This window comes from Tinamus guttatus, unplaced genomic scaffold (assembly GCF_059628265.1).
Source record: "Tinamus guttatus ecotype Peru unplaced genomic scaffold, ASM5962826v1 Tinamus_guttatus_pri_ptg000240l, whole genome shotgun sequence".
NCBI lineage: Eukaryota > Metazoa > Chordata > Aves > Tinamiformes > Tinamidae > Tinamus > Tinamus guttatus.
In genome coordinates this window covers 7,815,834-7,836,632 of record NW_028288774.1, presented here as the reverse complement: position 1 = coordinate 7,836,632, position 20,799 = coordinate 7,815,834, and the positions used below count along the sequence as shown (strand labels likewise).

The 20,799-nt window shown below is 37.3% G+C and overlaps 1 protein-coding gene across 2 annotated transcripts in view; it reads right to left on the bottom strand.

The window, feature by feature from the left end:
- Positions 1–20,799, bottom strand: part of USP47 (ubiquitin specific peptidase 47) — a 45,931-nt gene continuing 25,132 nt past the window's right edge. The window contains exons 10-28 of one of the 2 annotated variants that reach the window (XM_088525798.1): positions 20,562–20,714; positions 18,378–18,545; positions 17,772–17,903; positions 16,783–16,859; positions 16,423–16,478; positions 13,692–13,804; positions 12,719–12,823; positions 11,620–11,827; positions 11,091–11,206; positions 8,657–8,776; positions 7,505–8,282; positions 6,987–7,162; positions 6,729–6,809; positions 6,084–6,199; positions 5,107–5,225; positions 3,369–3,499; positions 1,908–1,955; positions 1,696–1,826; positions 1–1,437 (exon numbers count right to left, since the gene is read on the bottom strand). In XM_088525798.1, coding sequence (XP_088381924.1) covers positions 1,263–1,437; positions 1,696–1,826; positions 1,908–1,955; positions 3,369–3,499; positions 5,107–5,225; positions 6,084–6,199; positions 6,729–6,809; positions 6,987–7,162; positions 7,505–8,282; positions 8,657–8,776; positions 11,091–11,206; positions 11,620–11,827; positions 12,719–12,823; positions 13,692–13,804; positions 16,423–16,478; positions 16,783–16,859; positions 17,772–17,903; positions 18,378–18,545; positions 20,562–20,714 — 3,003 coding nt within the window. In that variant the 3' untranslated portion in view covers positions 1–1,262. The remainder of the gene's footprint in view (positions 1,438–1,695; positions 1,827–1,907; positions 1,956–3,368; positions 3,500–5,106; positions 5,226–6,083; positions 6,200–6,728; positions 6,810–6,986; positions 7,163–7,504; positions 8,283–8,656; positions 8,777–11,090; positions 11,207–11,619; positions 11,828–12,718; positions 12,824–13,691; positions 13,805–16,422; positions 16,479–16,782; positions 16,860–17,771; positions 17,904–18,377; positions 18,546–20,561; positions 20,715–20,799) is intronic. The other variant, XM_088525799.1, reaches the window with a different exon arrangement.

The window sequence follows — 20,799 nt, the reverse complement described above, 5'->3', positions numbered from 1 at the left end:
GAATGAACAAATGTTTTATTGGCATGTTCATTGTTGTAAACAGCATCTGGCATGAAAAAGTTTACCAAAATCATTTGATTATTATAAATCAGGTGGTATTCCAAAAACTAGGGAGACTTGTTCTCTATTGATCTTTATGGACCAAAGCAAAAAAATTGCTGTTCCTAGGCTTTGCAATGAAATCACGTTGGCTGCATCAGTCTTTGCACCACAACCTGAACTACCAAGAAGTTTGTATGTTGAGGTGTTGGAGGTTGCCCAAATACTTAACTACATATAGCTACAGAATCAACTCCAGGAAAAAAAAAAAAAAAAAAAGACTTTCAGTGGGTGGAGAAGATGCAAACTTGTAATAGTCTCAAAAACAAAATGTACAAAAAATTAACTGAACAAAACAGAAACTTCACTAACAAGGGGAAATACAATCCTAAAGTACCCAGCATTGTCAAACAAAATTAATACAAATTTAAATAGGCAACTATACTTTCAAATGTACACAATGAATGTTGATATGTGAACAGAAATACCATTGTAAATAGCTGAACTGCAGTTTTTGTTAAATGGAGAGGGCACGTTTTATTTACACATTGAATGCAATAGTAGAGCTGCTCACCAGCTTCCAGAACCTATTAAAACCCCAGTTTACCTTACAACAGCCTTTCTGCAAAACAAGCCAACACCTGCAGCAGCTTTCCAAAGACACCTGTCTCAGCTTGCCCAATTGCTGGAAGGATATCCTAAAACCTTACAACACTTGTAGCACTTCCATTCCACATCTTCGACCCCTTGTTGCTGCTTTTCTATAACCCATGTTTTAACTTTTACTTCAGACTCTCTGATGAGGTAATGTGTGTATCAGTGAAACAAACAGGAAAAAAAAAAAAGGATTCTTTCATGGCCTTTGCACAGCTTTTATTATTAAGCTATGAATATCCTGTTTGAGGCTAGTTTCACTAGCTATGTGCACACTGTCCTCAAAAATTTCCACTCATTTCCCTCCCCGCCCATTTTTGAGTTCTAATCTTTTATTTGCACATCCCTTTTAGCTTTACAGTACATTTGACTATAGTGCACAACATGATTCCAAGTCAAACAGTGACCCACCGGGGCACTGAGCTTCTGACTGGGAACGCAGCCCAGCCAGTGCTGGTGTCAGCACTTTACACCTAATGAGTGTCCTGCCGTAATGGCACTACACAGTAGTAGTGAACTTTTTTTTATTTTAACAAAAAAATTTCCCAGGGAAAATGCTATAGCAAGTATCAGTCTTGAGTCAAATCTTTATTTGGCGCTCCGTCCAGATATATTTTTAGTGCTTTTTCTTTACGAGGAGAGTAGGTTACCCGGTGTCCAGTTTTCTGCAGTCTGCTGCTTTCTTTTTTCATCAGTTCATTTCTCTGCTCCTCTGTTAATTCCATTAATTCTTCGGTTTTATCCCTAAAATGAAAATATATCTTAAAAAATACCTTAAAATTATCACTTTAATTCTAGTATCATGTTTCCCAGCAAGCCACATCATTTTCAAGCTGGTTTGGAGGAAGCCACAGATCATATTTCAGCTCAGCGTTTTCAGCCCTCTCATCCTAAGTATTTTTCCCCAAGACAACAGAAGAACAATGTTTGAGGCTTCTGTTTGTATCATTCCGCAATTTAAGTTGCGGATCTTTATACAGGTCATTATACTGCAATACATACCTATAAAATATTACTGCGCCATCATCACAAATATACAGAGGCCAGACATTCAGTGTAGATACTTTAGGATTCCAGTCCAAGTCCTGGTGAATCTCTAGTACAGAAATGTCACATGGAAACGTTCCTCTACCCTGAAAAGCAGCAATTACTTTGTGAATAAAATTACACATCTACTCCAATACAACATAAAATGTACATATAATCTTACTAACCTTGGCAAATTCTATGTTTTCTAAGGGTATTCCACTTATTTCACTCAGCTGTAAAACAAAGAAAAGATTTAGTTTTATTCCACAGCATCTACATAAAAGTCAGCAGGCATGCCAAATCTAGAAGTCAAATGAAATATTTAAAAGACATAAAATAATTTTTAAAAGAATGCAGTGAAACAGTACAAATTTTTGACGTTTGACACTTCCACTGTGACAGCACATGACATTTCTAACCCCAGCAGTAGGGAAGCAATAAAAATTAAAATAAAAGCAATTGATAATATGCACATTCCAAAATATGAAGTGAGCAGCTGCCTCATATGAAACAGTTGCTCCAGCAGCTGGCCCTCATCAGTTTGCCCACATCTAAGGAAAGGTACTATCAGGTAGACCTAAGACTGGGCAAAGTTGCAAAATTTATCTGGGGAAGTAACTGGAAAGAAAAGAGTGGGCTGAAAACATCTGCTGCCACAGAAATGTCATTCTCATTTGTTTTTACTGGTGGGAGCAAACAGATTAACGCCTCAGACAAGATGCTGCTAAATTATTCCCTGCACACAGTTCTTGAAGGGACAAGAGGAGCCAACTTCCCGGCCAGACAAGAGCAAAGGCATGAATACCTTCCCTTGGATTGGAGGCAGAGCAGAAACGCAGTGCAGGGCTAGGCTGAAAGCAGCAACTTGCTGCTAAGTGTGGAACCCTAATGTATAATCCCTGACAATTTTAAAAACCAAGGTTTTTAAACCAAGGTTTTTAAACCAAGACTTCCTTTTGCTGGCATCACCATGCAGGGCAGCCTTTTTGCATCTGGGTACGCCTAGGTATAAATAATGGTTAATCTTAAAAGCTGAACTTTGCAATATATTAGATTAATAAACTGTTCTCTGCATGAGATGCACTTAATACTCCAGATTTCTGCTAGGACAGCACATGGGCTGTTTGCCTACTAGTGGGGTCTTGGCAATAAGGAAAAACAAAAAATAACCACACTAAAGCCATTTTTCTTTTTAGACAAAGTATTCAATTTACCCAGATACACAGCCCCTGAGCAAGATTCTCAAGTTCTTCAAAGGCATGAAGAGATTGAAAGCTTTCGTACTTTGGAACGCCGAAAGAAAAAGGAAAAAAGGTGATAAAAGTCTAACTTTGCTTTCTCAGGTTACGCTTTTCAAGAATGAAGGCCAACAGTTGAATTCAAGGCTTCTTCGAAGGTGCATGTTTGTTTTAAAATACCTGTACTCACACTTTGGTACGAGCCAATTTTATGAAGCTGAGAAGTAAGCTGATTAATCCTATGGCTCTGGTAATGGGAGGGGAGAGGCTCTCAGCACATGGGGAAAAAGAAAAAAAAAATCACTAGATAGCTATGAAGTTGTCAGCACTACACAACGGGGCGGGCAGGGAGGAATCAATAAAGCTCTTGGTTACCCCAAGAAACTTGTGTCATATTCCACATCTTACCTTCTCTCTCAATTCATCAACACTGCTGCTTTCCAGCACTACTTCCTGGAAAGAATCCAGCTTCATCTCTGACGGTCTCCATCGTCTTGACAGAACAGCAAGCTGTGACATAGATTTCATTTTTTCTACTCCTAGAAAAAAATAGAGTAACATCACAAAATATCCTAGATTAGAGAGTTTTACATAGCATTTGTACACTCAAATATGACAGACTGCACACATGCACAAACTAGCCAAGATTAAGTGAACAGCAAAAGGAAAAGAAAAGGAAGAGGATGGGCAGAATTAGTTACACTTTTCTTTGCTATCTCCTCATTTCCAAAGAGCTGTTCATAGCTGCCATTTATTCAGAGTAGCACCATGTATTTCTCTGCACAAGTCAGTCCATCACACACAGCTTGGTCAGGTAGCAGTATCTACCCCTCTAAGCAGGGTCTGACCTCTGGCTTCTGCATTGCACGTCCCTCCTCAACCCCTGGAACGTGTTCTTTACCAAAGTAACCTTGCCAGCTTCTACTTCGAGTTCACACAGTAACTTTCAATTTGGTAGTAAAATCTGCTTTAACCTACCACCTTTAAAGAGTTTTAATACTTTTTCCAGCATTTTCACATCAGTTCCAGGTAACAAATTCTTCTAATCTAAACAATACTGCTAATGCAACTATGAGATAAGGCTAAGTGACATGAAAAGGTTGACTTTTTAAAATTCAGACTGTAACTATCATTTAGCATGCAGAACTAACAGCTTTAACACTTGTCTACTGTTACAGCCTCATTCTGCATGAAAATACTAACACTGTTCAAGCTTCCTTAACACCTACTTGTATCTCCTCTATGGCTGCATTTGTGCTGCAATTCAACACTAAGCTATTACCTGAAATGAAAATGCAACCACTTAATCCTTCTTAGCATTTATTTTAAGTCTGAAGTAATTACACAAGATGTCTTTGAAACCAGAGAGAGTTGCTAAATTAAATATGTTTGCAATTGTATGTCTACTATGACACTTAACTGTAAATTACTCTAAGGGATGTCATTTAACTGCCTAATGCCTCCCATGTGGAGCTGAGGGAAAAGCATGAAAGCGGTGGTGATGGCATCTCTGACAAAGCAGCTCCCTTATCCTTGTGCAATGCCTGTGGCGCAGCAGGTACACATAGCTTTTTGTTCTCCTGGAACACAGTGGGATCAGCTGCACCTTCTATAGCTGGGTTAGAGCAGCACATTTGGGGCAGGACAGTTAGACACACTATTACAGAACACCTGGAAGTCCCGTGACATTTCTGCAAGCTGGGTTGGCTGCAATGATCTACAAAGTTGTTACTTCAAAGACTGACTCACTAGAGGAAGCGTGACAAAATACTCCAAAACTAACCTAAAAAAATTTAAACTGTAAAACTTTAAGATATCAATCAAGTGTAAAGGAACAGAAATGTCTATGGGAACCTGCAGGCCTCCCAACTTCCCAAACTCATTTCAAAGTTTTACTAAAATTTTGACTATGCGAATATAAAAACATCATGATGAAACAACTATGAAAAATGCTTATGACACTAATGGAGTAAGACTTTTGTGAGGCTTCTAAGCCAGGAAACTTCAGTTTCTACTGGCTCTGCATCTTTTCTTCACGCTTTCTATCTACCCTCCAGTAGAAACAGAAAATCAGCATGGCCTTTTCTATTAAAATTCCACTAGCAGAAGCCAAAAAGAGAATAGAAAGGAAAAGCATCATGATTACCATCAAGTATTTCTAAGAAGACCTCCCAGTTGCTTGAAATATTGATATCTTCTTCATAGACATGATAATCCAGGAACACAGTGCCTGGGTTCTTCCAGGTTTTCTTTCGTAAACGAAACCTGTGAACATGGAGATAAACTGTAAGTTTTAATCGGCTCCTAGCAAACTACCACTGCCACATAGTTTAAAACAGAAGAGTTTGACAAAACTGAAACACAGCTCATTTATTTGAGGTGCATTTTGCTCATCAGGTTCAGCTTTAGCATTCTCAATAGTGCTGACAAGATATCGCTCCTCTCTCATAACACTGCAGCATTCAGAAAAACAGGAGCATAGGCCCATGTGTACTTGTTCAGTGCATGAAATGTGAAGAATAGGAAGAAAAGAGTTTTCTATACAGGATGAGAAGATCATGTGTTCCCAAATATCCCCTAACAGTTTTCTCTGTTGTGCGTTCCCAAACATCTCCTAACAGTTTTCGCTGACAATCTGGGAAGTAGTTGGGGAGCACAGAACACTGGTATCTGGTTTATGTACTCATATCTACTGCATCTCATCCAGTCACAAGACAGAAGGATGAACTTTGATTCAGATAGAGAACAGCATAGAGCACTGCAATGGGATCAAACACGAGTACAGTGCTTCTATTGCAACTGCATACTCCTGCACAGAAGCAAACAAATTTTGCCACGTCCCATGTAAGCCTACAGCACTGGACAACATAATTGAGCACGGCAGACTAACCCTCTATTCCAGTCAGGGGTTGTACTGGTGAGGAAAGAAAAACTCCTCACCACTCCTTTGACAGAATGATACCAAGAACTGTAAATTAACACCTGTATTCCCAGCCTGATTCAAACATCACAGTAACTTGTTTCTGCTCCTTTCACAACTTTGTTATTCCAAAAAGGAAGAAAATACCTTTAATAAAGAGATGTTTAATGAAGTAACTACAGTGCTGATTGCAGGTTCCTTACCTGTCAATGGTCAAGTCCAGGCCACACTGCTCTTGCAGCTGAGGAAGGAGCTCCTCTTTGGACTGTCGGACAGTCATTCCTTTAGCAAAAACTGCATCTAGAAGAAACTTGCATGGCTGCAAAGGTAACAGATACAAAAGGATCAGACAGTTATAAATAAACAAATCCACAAAGCCCTTTCCTTCAGGATTATCTTTTGCCAAAAAGAACCGTATTAATCTGCTAATCATTCTGAAGAGCACTGCCTGCAGTGCACAAAGATAGCTACTTATTTTAGCACTATACTACTGAAAACTACAACCACAAGCAAATATACTTTCTTATTTGGCAAGAATTCCCCATTGCTTTCCTATATTTAAGGAAAAGAATTATCTTCATTTATCCTCTATTTACACTGCAAAATAAAGAAATTCAAAGGAGATTTAATAGATTATATTCCAAATGAATATTTCAGATAATGCAAGTAGAAACAACCTCAATTCCCCTTTTTAAAATCAAGCATACTTGCAAGAAAGTAGCAAAAAGTCTTAGTTCTCTCTCTTTTTTTTTAAACTCCAAATATTTCAGAGAACAATCGTGGCTACAGCATGCATTAGTATCTTCATGAATCACTATTTATTGACAGCGAGATACTTGAAACCTTACCTCTGGCTCATTTACTAAAAGCTGGTAGACTTTGACTCTGTATTCCCCCTTCTTAAGGGCTCTTCCAAGCCTAATCGTAATCTATAAAGAAAATGGAGTATTTGTGAGAAGCGATCTCAAATTTGAAACAACATTTTGTAACCACTGCCAAAACTGACATAATGATACAACCTGGTAGTGAAAGACACAGGGTATAGTTTTTAAATTTGGCTGCATTGTACCAATACATTTAATTATTCAAAACTACTTCTCGATAACCTTATTATCATCAGAAAATGATGAAAGGGTCTCATTCAGCCGAACACTTTCAAACTCTTGATTGCTGGCATAGACTCGAAAGACTTTGAAGTGAGAGGATGGAACTCCAACAAATGGCTCCAAATGTTGCTTGAAAGCAGACAGTGTAATTCTTTTATCAACATGCACCACCAGCCCTGAGCAAAAATGAAAACAAAAACAGCATGAAACACCAAGCTACAAAAAAAAGTATTTTCGAGTATTATTTATACTCACAGTTATCATCTGCAGTAAAACTACTAAAATTATGGTCCATGGTCCTATTCACATTTTACTTCTGGGGGGTCATAGGAGAGGCACCAGCAGCCCAGAGCTGGCGTTCTCCAGGCACCCAACATCCAAGCTTTCTTTGATTAATTTTTACTTGATGTATCAAATTTTTTCTATACTGTCATTACACAGAATATATCACATAAATATATGCATAGCATATAAACAGTAATAAAAACTAGATTATTTTAAGGCACTTAAGTACATACATTTTTGTCCTTCTCCTGAACCTTCATCTGCAGTATAGGGTTCTGACTTAAAGTACATATATTGTGCTTCTCCTCTACTCTTGCCACTTTCATCATATTCACTATCTGTTCCAGAATCTTCCTCAGCTGTATCCCAGGTTTCTTTCTTTCCCTGATTGGCTTTGGATCGCCTACTGCTCGTGATGCTGTGAGAATCGAGCCCGTTTGCCAAGGGAATCGGGGCACTGTCCACATTGCATAAAGTGTCACTGCTGTGACTGGAACTCAGGATGTCGCTGTCCACTGAACTCGTGCTCCTGTCGTTATTCACATCCGAATCCGACCGCTCCTCAGACTGCAGGTTTTCCGGATCAGAAACCTGAATCTGGTTTTCAAGCTCTCTGTTTTCTGCTGATGCTGAAGAGTCTATTTCATTCACCGGCGATTCGATGTTTTCAAAATCACTGGCTTCTGTGCTTTTGCTGCTATCCCCATTATCCGCCTCCTGCTGCTGCTGTAGGGAGTAGCTTTTAAGCTTTTCAGTGCTTTCTTCCAGAACTGCATTTACATATTTCATATTACCAACAGGTCCTTTTACTCTTTCACAAACTTCATCCAAGTTGCCTGAATCTCCACTTGACTTCTGATAAACTGTCCGTCTGAATTGAGACACAGGGGATTGCTCTGGTAAGGAGACATACAGTCTAATTGTATTTGCATGACGATCCAAAAGTTTCCATAAATGAGAGTCTGTATACGCTGCATGACGATCTAGAGACTCCGAGCTTTCAATAAATACCTGAACATAAAATACAGAACTTAATGGCAAAGTATCATCTGAAGAAATAGCCAAAAGCAACAACAGCAAACTCATAGGATTCATCTTGAACTAGAAACTGCATCAATTTCCCATCTTCTGCAATCAAGCACATTCTAAAAACTGCTTTAGGGAAAAGACATAATAAAGAACACATAGTTTAATAGCCATTTTCATAATCATGTTAAGACTGAAGTGAACTGCAACCAGACTGACAGGCTGCAAAATAAGCACTTTCTCATTTTTAAAAGAAGTATTCCTATGTTCATGAAAGTATTAATATACCACAATGTGCACCCTCAATCTATATAGGCTATAAAAGTGCAAAATGAAAGATTTAGGATCAGAGAACATACTTTGTTGCTTCTAAAAAAGCCTTCAGCTTTCAATGTTTTGCTGGACACATTCAGAAGACGCAAGTCATTGTAGCAACGTTCGAACACTACCCGCATCGTTTCAGCAGGCAGGTGCATAGCCTAAAAGAGGATATAGTACGATAAGATTTGCATTACACAATCATATCAAATATTTGAATATTCCTAGAATCATCATAGAATGCTTAAGGTTGGAAGGGACCTCTAGAGGTCGTCTAGTCCAACTCCCCTACACACGCAGGGTCACCTAGAGCACATGGCACAGGACTGCGTCCAAGTGGGTTTTGAAGATCTCCAGAGAAGGAGACTCCACAACCTCTCTGGGCAGTCTGTTCCAGTGCTCTGTCACCCTCACTGTCAAGAAATTTTTCCTTAAGTTCCTGTGGAACTTTTGATGCTTCAGTCTGTGGCCATTTCCTCTAGTTTTGTCAGTGGCCACTAATGAAAAGAGACCAGCACCATCCTCCACACTCCCTCCCTTGAGGTACTTGTAGACACTGATCAGGTCCCCTCTCAGTCTTCTCTTCTCCAGGTTGAACAGGCCCAGCTCCCTCAGCCTCTCCTCATAGGACAGATGTTCCAGGCCCCTGATCATCCTCGTGGCCCTGCGCTGGACTCTCTCCAGCAGCTCCACATCTGTCTTATACTGTGAAGCCCAGAACTGGACACAGTACTCCAGATGTGGCCTCACCAGGGCTGAGCAGAGGGGCAGGATCACCTCCCTCGACCTGCTGGAGATGCTCTTCTTAATGCAGCCCAGGATCCCATTGGCCTTCTTGGCCACGAGGGCACACTGCTGCCTCATGGTCAACCTGTCGTCCACCATGATGTCCAGGTCCCTTTCTGCAGAGCTGCTCTCCAGAAGCTCGGTCCCCAGCCTGTACTGGTGTCTGGGGTTATTCCTCCCCAGGTGCAGGACCTTGCACTTGGCCATGTTGAATTGCATGAGGTTTTTCACTGCCCAGTTGTCCAGTCTGTCCATGTCCCTCTGGATGGCAGCGCAGCCCTCTGGGGTATCAGCTACTCCTCCCAGTTTCGTGTCATCAGCAAACTTGCTGAGGGAGCACTCTGTGCCCTCATCCAGGTCATTGATGAATAAATTGAACAAGACTGGACCAAGGACTGACCCCTGGGGGACCCCGCTAGCTACAGGCCTCCAACTAGACTCTGAACCACTCATCACCACCCTCTGAGCTCTGCCATCCAGCCACCTCACTGTCCACTCATCTATCCCACATAGAAGTAGTAAGAGGAGGTAAGCCCAAAGGTAAAAGTGGTCTAAGCAAAAATTAAGAACACAACGGGAGTAAAACTCCCAGCCCACTCAGTCTCAGTCCATTTCCCTCCATCCTCTGACAGATTTTTTTTTTCTCCTAAGGTAGAAAGACTCCAAATGCCTGGATTTTCTGAGAACTGGCAAACTTAATTTGAACCAGAACCTGTCTCATTCCTCACGGCATAAATCAGCTGAAAATATACATTATTGTCTATCACAGTGGTACATTTATTAAACTGAAATAAAACTTTTGAAAATAAAGGTTGCATCTGTTTCAAGCCCTCAAAATAGAAAATGTTGAAACTGTATCTGTTTCCAAGTTTTTTCCATAGTTAATACTATGAAAAGTTACACCAGTCAGAACTGAGTTACACAGAGTGGCTGTCTTTTCCCAGTGCAATAGCAGCAGCAAAGTTCCATGGTCTAAGACTATCTAAAATCAATCTGTATCTTAATGACAAAGGGCTATTGGCATGAAGAGGGTCTGTGCAGAGAATAAGGACAGCTTTGGATACTAATTTCACTTACCAAAGCCAACAGGGGAAGTTACATATTGGTTCAGTTGTCCTGTAACAGTGCACTAGTTCTGGCACTGACAGGACACCTCAGGGAGATAAATCAACTTACGAGCCTGTAAGGACCCCAGTTTGACTCTCCCCCAAAATCACAGGGCAGCTGAGGCTGGAGGGCACCACCACAGGTAGCCCAGCCCAAAACCCCTGCTCGAAGCAGGGTCACCACCACGGTCAGTGAAGTGTCTAATACCTCCCAGCATGGAGAGTGCACCATCTCTCTGGACAGCCTGGGACAGTGTTCAACCATCCGCAGAGTAAGAAAGGGCTTTCCTGTGCTCATCTCCCAAGCAGCAGATCGTTCCTGGTAAGTTCCCAAGCCATATGGCCACACAGTACCTAAGCTGGTGCAAAGCACTGCAGAACTATGGATGGAACAAGAACCAGACTGCTTTTGGCAGCAATGAATAAATACACAAGCTCAGATGTAACAATGAACTCAACCCTTACACAATGCATAGCCCAAATGAACTGTAGCAGGTGCAGGCTCTCATATTTAAATCATAACATTTTAACAATTAGAATGACTTTAGATTTGTAATAAAATGCATGAATGATTCTAAGTTACCTTTGAAATGAGCTGTTTGAATTCTGAAACTGTTTGATTCAGATAAGCTCGTACACTTATTGGAGGAGCAACAGATTCAGTCTTTAGGTCAACTACATGAACCTTTACCATGACCTCTGTAGGAAAGGAAAAATGAAACAATCATGCACACATGAGATAATTCGACAGAAAAAAAATTTGATGTCTGATGTACTGGTTAAGGGATTTCATAAATCCATCCAAACAATAATTTTAAAAGCAGTTCAACTGCAGAATTCCACCTTCAGATCAACTTTACTTATCAAGGAGCTAAAGCGATTCCACAGCTTGTCCAATTTTTGAACATCCTGTAACTGCTTCAATTAGAATAGCATTTGCTACACAGTGCAGTATGTAATTAGGAATATTGCCAGTTTCACAAGGACTGGTATAAGAAAGCTTTTCTTCTCTTATACATCATGAGGAAGGCCTATATTACACAACTGTCATTTTCTTACCATCACACAATGTATGATTTTAGTGCATCTTTGTATGCAATTACATGACTTACCACCAGGTTTATAGCACTGGAAAAACTGATCTGGTCTTCTTGTTTCCAATAGTAAGTCAAACATGTAAGTTGATTTGACCCCTCCAAGTAATAGTCCCATTGGTGTATCCTCTTCTCCTTCATAAGATCGCTCCAAGTAGTCATGAAACTCATCATATTTAACAAGACGACAACAATCCAAAGGAACAGACTCTTCCAGATCCATTAGCTACAATGGAAAGATGAAGCACTATTTAATAATGACTTATTTGTAGGTATAGCTTTTTTCTTGTGAACTATTCATGCACATTCAGGATGAATCTGTTACTTTTTCTTGAGTCTACAAATTTCAGTTTGGGTCAGGGAAAAAAGTCTACACATGTGAGACAGAAGCCTGCATTGAGATACCAAGAAGTCTGAATAAGGAAACTGGAAAACACGCACAGGGAACACATGGAGACATGGCCAAGAAATGCATGCAGACAGATAAAAATGCGGCAGAACAGTTATATTAAAAGGCATCTTAAGAGGCCAGGAAAGTCATAGGCACTAATCATCACTTTTCATGTATCTCAAGGTGTTAACTCTCTCCAAGTCTAAATTACCTGGCTGGACGTGTTTGAGCAAATTATGACAGAAACAAAACAGCACAAGTATGTTCAGCTAAGCTAAACTAAGCAAAAATTGCAGGCCTTCAACTACTGCCTCTTTTTGGAAGACAAAAATCAATAGGTATTTTGGTGGCCAATGATGTCACTGTATTAGTTATGCAGGAAGTTCTCTTAGCACAAATCTAACAGCACACTTTTACTGCAATCCAAATAGAGAAGTTCAGCATTCTTTTGAATTATTGAGACCACAGACCAGCAGGTCTTACTGTCTGATTTTAGAATATTGGTATATGAAGTCATACTGCCCTTGAAAAGGATGCATCATCCCAAACACAGAAATCACGTCATGGCTAACAGAAAAACTTGGACAACAACTCCCAAATAGAAGCAGCCCGCTATTAAAAAACACAAAGCAATACAAATTTAGAGACTGATAACACAACAATAAAAATGCAAAATGGTAACAAATTATATCTAAAAATTTGACTATACTGTTACCCATGATATACCTTGTAAGCTATTTCAACAGCTTCCTTCAGTGTCTTGTCTTTATGAACTTCTAATTTGTTCTCCATCATGATTTGTTTAATAGGATGCATGCAGAATAATTTAATCTATGAAATACAACAACAAACAAAAGTTATCACAAACAGTAAATTTTTATTTTCAGCAAATCCAACATAAAATATACATCTAGTTCTACTTCAGATATGGAACAATTTCTATTCAGCTGGTTATACAGCTGCACATAGAAAGTATCAAGGGTACAATAGCTAGCAATAGCAGTGAAGTATGTATTTATGTACCTATATCTTTTTAGAGACTGGGGCATAACATAATAATCAGGACATGTTTAAATTCTGGACCGCGCAAGAATTAAAATTAAAAACACATCATTGAAAATATGCACGTAGGAACAACGGGTATGAAATTCCTTTTTCACATACATAGCTACATATAGAGTAGAGAGCAAGAAAGCAATTGACTGATTCCTAGGCAGAGCAGTTCACTGACATAAGCGGCCATCACTTCACACCACAGCCGTATGTTTTGTTTGCTGTCATCAAATCTACATCAAAAAAAATCCACCTCTAGGTTGAAGAATTAGCTACCACAAAATCAAGAAATATCATTTCAGAAAGCAAGGGAACACAATATTACTTGAAGAGATTTAATTGTACAAGACAGCTAACATGCCATGGCATGTTTGGAATTCATTTTGCTTAAATCGGATGTCTGACAGATTTAAGAGTTTTTTTTTTTTTTTTTTAAATAGTAATTCTAGTTCATATGGAACACATGGACTCTACAAGAGTACCTCTGGTGACATCTAACATACTTCTCTCTGTTGAACTCATTCTAAACAACTAATTCTAAAGAAATATAAATATGAGAATATTTATTACAAGAGTTATGGTACTGTACTCACAATTTATTTTTTAAAATTTACTGGAAAAATAATTATTCAATAGAAATTCTAACCTTGCAAGTGTTGCGCTCAATTTCACGCTGTCTCTTTTCTTGTTCTTCCAATTCTCTCTCTTTCTGCACTAATTTTTTAATATGCTCTGGATATTCATGTGCCTCAAGAAACTCTGCCGGGGCAAAAAAAAGTTTTAAATTTATATCAGAGAAGTAACATTTTGGTAGACTTCTTAATTTAGTTATTCTATTATGGGTAATATATTAGCAACTAGGCATAATCGAACAATTTATATTTCTTGCTTTCTTCCCCTCTCCTTTCTCCTCAATTTTTCCCAATACCCCTGTCATACATTCTTTCACATTGTAAATGAAATTGATGTTACCCCCACCTTTTTTGTTCTCCCAGGTTACATACAAAACATGCCAGTTAGGCCAAAAAACATTATTAGCGCAGGGAAATAAAATACAGCCCCAGTTTAATAAGTTTCATTGTTTACAAGGAAACATGCTAAGATAGAAGTACATAATAAAAAAGTGTCTTTTCCAATACATAGGAAAACTGTGTTCTAGAAAAATGAAAAACCTAGCAATTAATATGATATTATCGATATTATGATAAAAAGTAACAGAATACAGATCACTGTACTACATGAGATTGTTCCATAAAAAAACAAACATGCAGTATTTCCATCAAGTTAAAAACAAACAAAAAAACAAATACAGTGCCAGTATTACCTAAGGAATGGAACAAACTTTCAAATTTAAAAATGCATTTGGCAGCACAAAGAAATGTGAAATAGCCAAGATTCACTTTTGCTATTTGCTTCTTGAGGCATTTTCAGCCATAGCACTTGTGTGAAAATCTATTCCTCAAGACAGCTTGGCCCAAAGATGTGATTTACATGATTTTTAAAATAAGTTTTGTTTACATTCTTCAGCCATAGAAAATTAACAATCATTGCTTCTCGTTCAGAACAAAAAGTATTGTTTCAGTCAAAATGCTGAAACAACTTTTTTAATTGTTTGTAAGACTTACTACTTCATCTGTTTGTTCATAAAAGGCTTTATTCCAACAGTATCCTATTTGTGTTGAATCCACTTCAAACCTGTATAAATTATCTACTTCAGATACTTTCATATGAAAAAACAAATAATGTGTTTTAAAAATATTTTTTCAGTTCCTTAAGTATCATAAATTCTGAGCACAAATGGAAGCCAGCAAAACTGATCTTACAGAAAACCTTTTTCTCTCCTTATTTCCACAAGGAAAATGCCATTGTTCAACTTTATAGAGAATGCAATGCAAAAAGTAGCATTCCTCATATCATGTATGGAAGTACTCTAAGCAAGTACTTAAACAATTTCTGCTAAAAAACAGACGTGGCTTGTGTTGATTAAGATGGTAACATAGCTCAAAAAAGTCTTAAATCCATACACCAATACATAACAGTTGCAATTCTCTGGCTAATTTGAATTATTTTAAAATGAATTTAATTTCTAATGTGTATTCGAAGAAATTAAAACTTGTTTTACTTGGTCTTACAGCGCTTATTTTCCCTAATTCTTGCTAATTGTCATCCCAAGTTTCTCACTGCGCAATTGAAAATGTTATCAAGAGAAACAGTTCAGGGAGAGCAGTGACTATTTCTTTCCTTCCTAAAATATTCACAGCAGAGTAAAACAGACAAAAAGTTATCTACAAAGAGCTTTTACTCCCTCTTCATCTGACACACATCTTATGCACATAAACATATCTCCGTATGCACCAGCATTTGTATACTTAACTCTGGCATTCATCAACTCTATGCAAAAAACAGATACATTTTACATGCTTGTGTGTTATAAACAAATCAAATATACAGATCTTTTGTACTCCTGCACGCTCCTCAAAAATGAGTACTCCCTAAGCAGAACTTTTCCCTGTGAGATGCTGCAGATAAAGGACCTTTGGTCCTGCTCTGATTCCACTTCAATAACGAGATGCAATTCCAATGTACCAAAACACAAGCAAATGAACTCCAACTAACAACGTACTCTTCCTAAGGAGGATTTTAAGATTCCTAACAGTTCAAATCCATTCCTCAGGACAGTTTATCCCTTGACCTTTTAAAAAGCAGGAGAGGAGTGCAAATTTATTATAGGTTTGACTTGTCTTTAAAAATTAATGGGGCTCCCCAACTGCTCAAGCTACTTTAGAAATTTAATCACTGATTGATTTTTTTTTTTTGTGCATTTCGTGACAATAAAGTTCTGGCAATTGATCTTTCTACATAAGGAAAAACAAATAATTTACAATATTCATTAGGCTAACTCTAGTAATCAGACTGATGAAATACCCTTTATCAGGGCAAATTACTGTTCCCCCCGCCCTTAAAAATACAATTTTTAAATTACAAATGCTATTCTGGCCAACTTCCACCAGTTATGATCTTAGGAAAATACTTGATTTTGACACAGCAACAATGTGGTTAGCCACTGCTCTTCAGGCTTCCTTTCCATAGCTCCACTTAAAATGGCAGACAAAGGGGGGAAAAAATAGTGTTGTTTCCTTCTGTGTTGAAATTAGATTGAAAACAAAACTCTGCTTTCCAACCTTTTACTTACACAATATTCTCAAAGACTGTAAATTAGACATATTATTATTTCCAAGCAAAGTGAAATAATGAAACTTATATAAAGAAGCTTACTTTGTGAAAACTATTTAGACTATCCTAAAAATACAGATACCATGCAAGAGTCTTCCTATGCCAAGTTAGGATCTTACTAGCAAGAAACTGAACACACTTACTTGCATTTCTTGTTGGGTCCTTTAGCCTATATATCAGCATGTATGCATTTGTGGAGCTGATGAAAAAATAAAAATAATTAACTGAACTTATCAGATAAGAAAACGTGACCTTCACAAGTCTTTTTCCAGCCTTCTACCCCCTCCCAGTAAAGGGCTGTGGCATACATATGTTAGAGCCATATAGTAACCAAAATGATTTTTCAAAAATACCTATCACATTACATGGGAGGATCTAAAACAGTTGTCAGGATAGCTTTAAAACTATTTTAAGCATTCCTCACTTTTTAAGTTAGCATGTTAAACACATGCATCTTGGTCATTCAGTTAATTATACTCAAAACCAAGCAGAGTAGGACTAACCTAGCAAATGCACTGGAGTAATAACCTCTGCTTCCAGAAGATCCACCATATGTTTTCTTAATATCTTCCTGAGTTATCTAATAGGAAATCAATGGAACAATTATTTGAGAAACTTAGAATTATCATTTATTCTCACAAGGAAAACTGGCTTCAATCAATTAACACAACATTAACCATTCTTTAGTATTTCATATCTGCTTATTTGCTGAGAGAAAAACAAAACAAAACAAAAAAACACACACCATTCAGGTTCTGGATTGCAACAATAAATTTAACAGAACTACGAATGTACGTGCCTAACCAAACAGCTATTCTTCAGATGCAGTGGATGACAAAATACCAAACCTAGTGCAGCCTGTACACAAGTAAAGGCTTCTTTATAAACCATTCCTCTCTGAGTATCAAGATCTTATATAATTCCATGACATTTCATCATGAGGTGTGCTAAGTATACTTTAAAATTCTTTAAATATTCTTTAACAACTGTCATGGGAAGAATATGATCTACTTTTAAACACAGAGAAACATAGGGGAAGACAGTGAAACTGAAGGAAAGATAAATGGGAGAGCAAATGGAAGCTAAAGACCAACTGTTCTTATCATATGGGCTATATCAGGATACAAATACCCTAAATACCACACCAAGCAGCTAAATTAAACAAGCAAATATAGATAGTATAGAGGGAGTTAACTTGGAGACCAGTGGCATGATAAGACATACAGCTAGCAAATAATGCTGGTACAGTGTCCGAAAATCACTGTTATCTGCATGATAAGAGCTGTTCTTTTACTTCAAGTACAGCACAAAACTTAGGAACAGGAGCAAGAGAAAGGAAGAGACAGAAGAGCTGACAAACCTTTTACCAAGTGAAATTCCAGGCTTACATTTTTAAAAAATACAGCTTCATTTAAGACAACTGAAAAAAATATATTACAAATTTCAACATATAATTTATGGATACGGAAGAAAAAAAAAATACTACTTTTACCTTGCTAACATGCTGATCATTAAAGCTGTACCACTGGTCATCACTGAAAGATTTTATACAGGCATAATAATGGCCACCAGCAGCACTTCCAGAATGAACCATAACAGAAAAAAGCTCATAGAGTAAAGAACTCTGGGGAGAGAACAAAAAGGTAGGGAAAAAATAAACTGACAAAGGTAGTTCTGTTCATTTTAGAAACTTATTTCTACAATATCAGCACAAATATATAAATATTTGCATGTTACAGAATAGAGGCAATATGCTAAATGCTATATGAGAGGCAAATAAGTAAGGACACTCAAAGTATATACATTGTTGAAATCAGCATAAGATTCAAAATAATCTTCTAGTGTCAATAAAAACAAGGACTGATCAAAACTTTGCAGACCTTCTACACTATTCTGCAGGACACTTCCATAAGCGAAAGTTAGGACCTTAACATCTCCAAATAAAGAACACAGCTCACAAGTCAAACTCATCTTCTATTTGAACCTCTCTTGCAAAAATAATTTATCTGGAAACTCTCAGAGTCTGACCAGTTAGAAAGACATCTAGTTTCCCTGCTTTCTTTAAAAAAGAAAAAAAAGTTAACAAATAATTATTTACCTTTTCACTGCTAATTTTAGAAATTCTTTCAGCTGCACTGTTGTTTTCGAGGCAGATTCCTTCATCAACACCATCATCATTAGAAAAATCATTGCTCAGCTGATCACTGTGACAGCTACCTTCATTCTCTGCTCCACTATCAGTGCAACTCTCAGTCTGAGGAGACTTCTTAAAAATAAGCCATTCGCATTAATACTACAGATCACTTAAAGATCACATGGAGAAAGTAACAATACATTTATGAATTGAAAATACTAGGCAACAGAAGAGTAGGAATCATTTTAACTCATCACTAAAGCACCATCTATATTTTACAGATAATGAGCCTGAGATTTCAAGCTCTTAATTTTTCTGAAACAAAAAATGTTAGAAAATTACATTTAATTAGGATGTAATGATAGAGCATGAAACAGTGATCCTATAGACTATTCTTTAAAACATTCCCAACTGCCATTAAATATCTGCATTCTCCAATTTTGAGATTTATTCAGCTCCCTTGGAGATTTTTTTTTTTAATCTTAGCATATGCATTGTACTATTTTTAAACTTCTGCAGCAGTTAAACACACACAGATGTTCTTAACAGTTTTCCAAGGGAGCATATTTAAACCTCAAGAAAGTGCAGTAAATGGCTGTGAGATCAGTATTAACAGCTTGTCTATCTATAAAAGGAAAGATACTTAGTGAATATACAGTATGTTTATACTAGAGCTGCCAATTCCAAATGAAACCATACTGTATTATCATCTCCATGCAACCAGAAACTAAAGGAGTTTTTTTTTTTTTCCTGTCAGCTGCTCAGATTTATTACTCCTCAAAGGGTTCATCTTAAAGGTTGTATTACAGATACATGCCCACATCATGAAATACTGCATTTTGAATTACTGCTCTCAGGGGGAAAAAAAAAAACCCAGAAGAATAACTTAAAAACCATATTTCAAGATTCCAAACAGCAACTTTTATCATTTTTGCTATGAAAACTAAATCCAGGTCTTCTACGCAAGCAGTAACAAAGTTGAGGCAAATATTAAGAAAAGTATTGACCTATGCAAATAGGGAAAATAGCTTTATTAAAGACTTAGCACTCCTTTGGCTTGCTGCATGACACCTCTAATCTGCTTTCATTGATAATATTTGGCTGGAACTATCTGCATATCATACAACTGAGTCCAGCAAAGACAAACTCCAATATTCACAGCAATGAAACCTTCTCTTTAGAGCAGATTTTTTTCTTCCTGTTAACTGTATTCGATGAAACTCCTTGATCAGTACTTTAATGTCTTCTACATATAACTGTATGCTAATTGGTTTAATATCTGGTTTACATCAATTACGAACCTGTTCCATTTACTACTTTACTCAAGGTTATTAGTAGCCTATCTGCTACTACAAATCAAGGTATTTGATTAAATACTCTCAATTCTAATACCAGATATTTAATCCTACTGTATCTAAAATTCTGAATTCTGTTATAGCCAAAAATTATAGACTTCTCAAATCCTGTATTATATGCCCCCATTAACCAGAACTTACTTGACCAGAAATATATTAATCAGTCAAAATGTTTTTTCATTTCAATTCATTGGACAGAGTTGTGATAGCAGAGTAAGACTAACTAATGATCCTAGACTAATAACTAGCTTAAAAGCAAGTGTCACCAGCACCAGGAATGCAGTTTATTTGGTACCACTGCTACTAGCCGATCCTCTTTCTACTTTCTAACAAACATAGTTGAGATATTTTGGCCTGGTTGTATTCTCAGATTAATCATCCGTTTCATCTAACCTACCACTAACATTGAGATGTATCAAATTACTTACAAGGTATCTTTTGCAAACCAAATATTTTTATGGGGCCTCTTTCACTATATATATAAAATCTAGTACTTCTCTTATTTCTTCCCTACAAGTAGAAATATATTTTTGGGTAAATAGAACAGTTACTAAAGAAATGTCAGCTGAGTTCTGTATTTGCTTGCTCTGGAGAAGCCTTACAACTTGTGCTTTTAAATCACTCATGTGAATACCCACAAACATATTTTGCAAGTTCAAATAAAAGATAGCCACCTCTGAGGAAAATTTCATGTAGATGAATATTGCTAAAACAAACTTTTTAGACTAACATTTTAAATTTAATTTTAAGAGAATTCAAGAAAGCCAGACAATTCTCAAATTAAACATTTTACCTCATCTTCAACATCAATGAAAACATTCATGTCTAGCTCTTCAGGAAAAGTCATGCGATCATTGAGTTTAATTCTATGCATAGTGGTATAATCAAAGTCAAATCTCTTGAGTTGCAATGTCAGCAGATACGGGAAATGCAGGAATCTGAGTCCCTAAACAGAACAGAGTTGAACAAAAAATACTTTAACACCATTGTCAGGATTGGTATTTAACAAGTAATTTAAACAAATTGTCTTG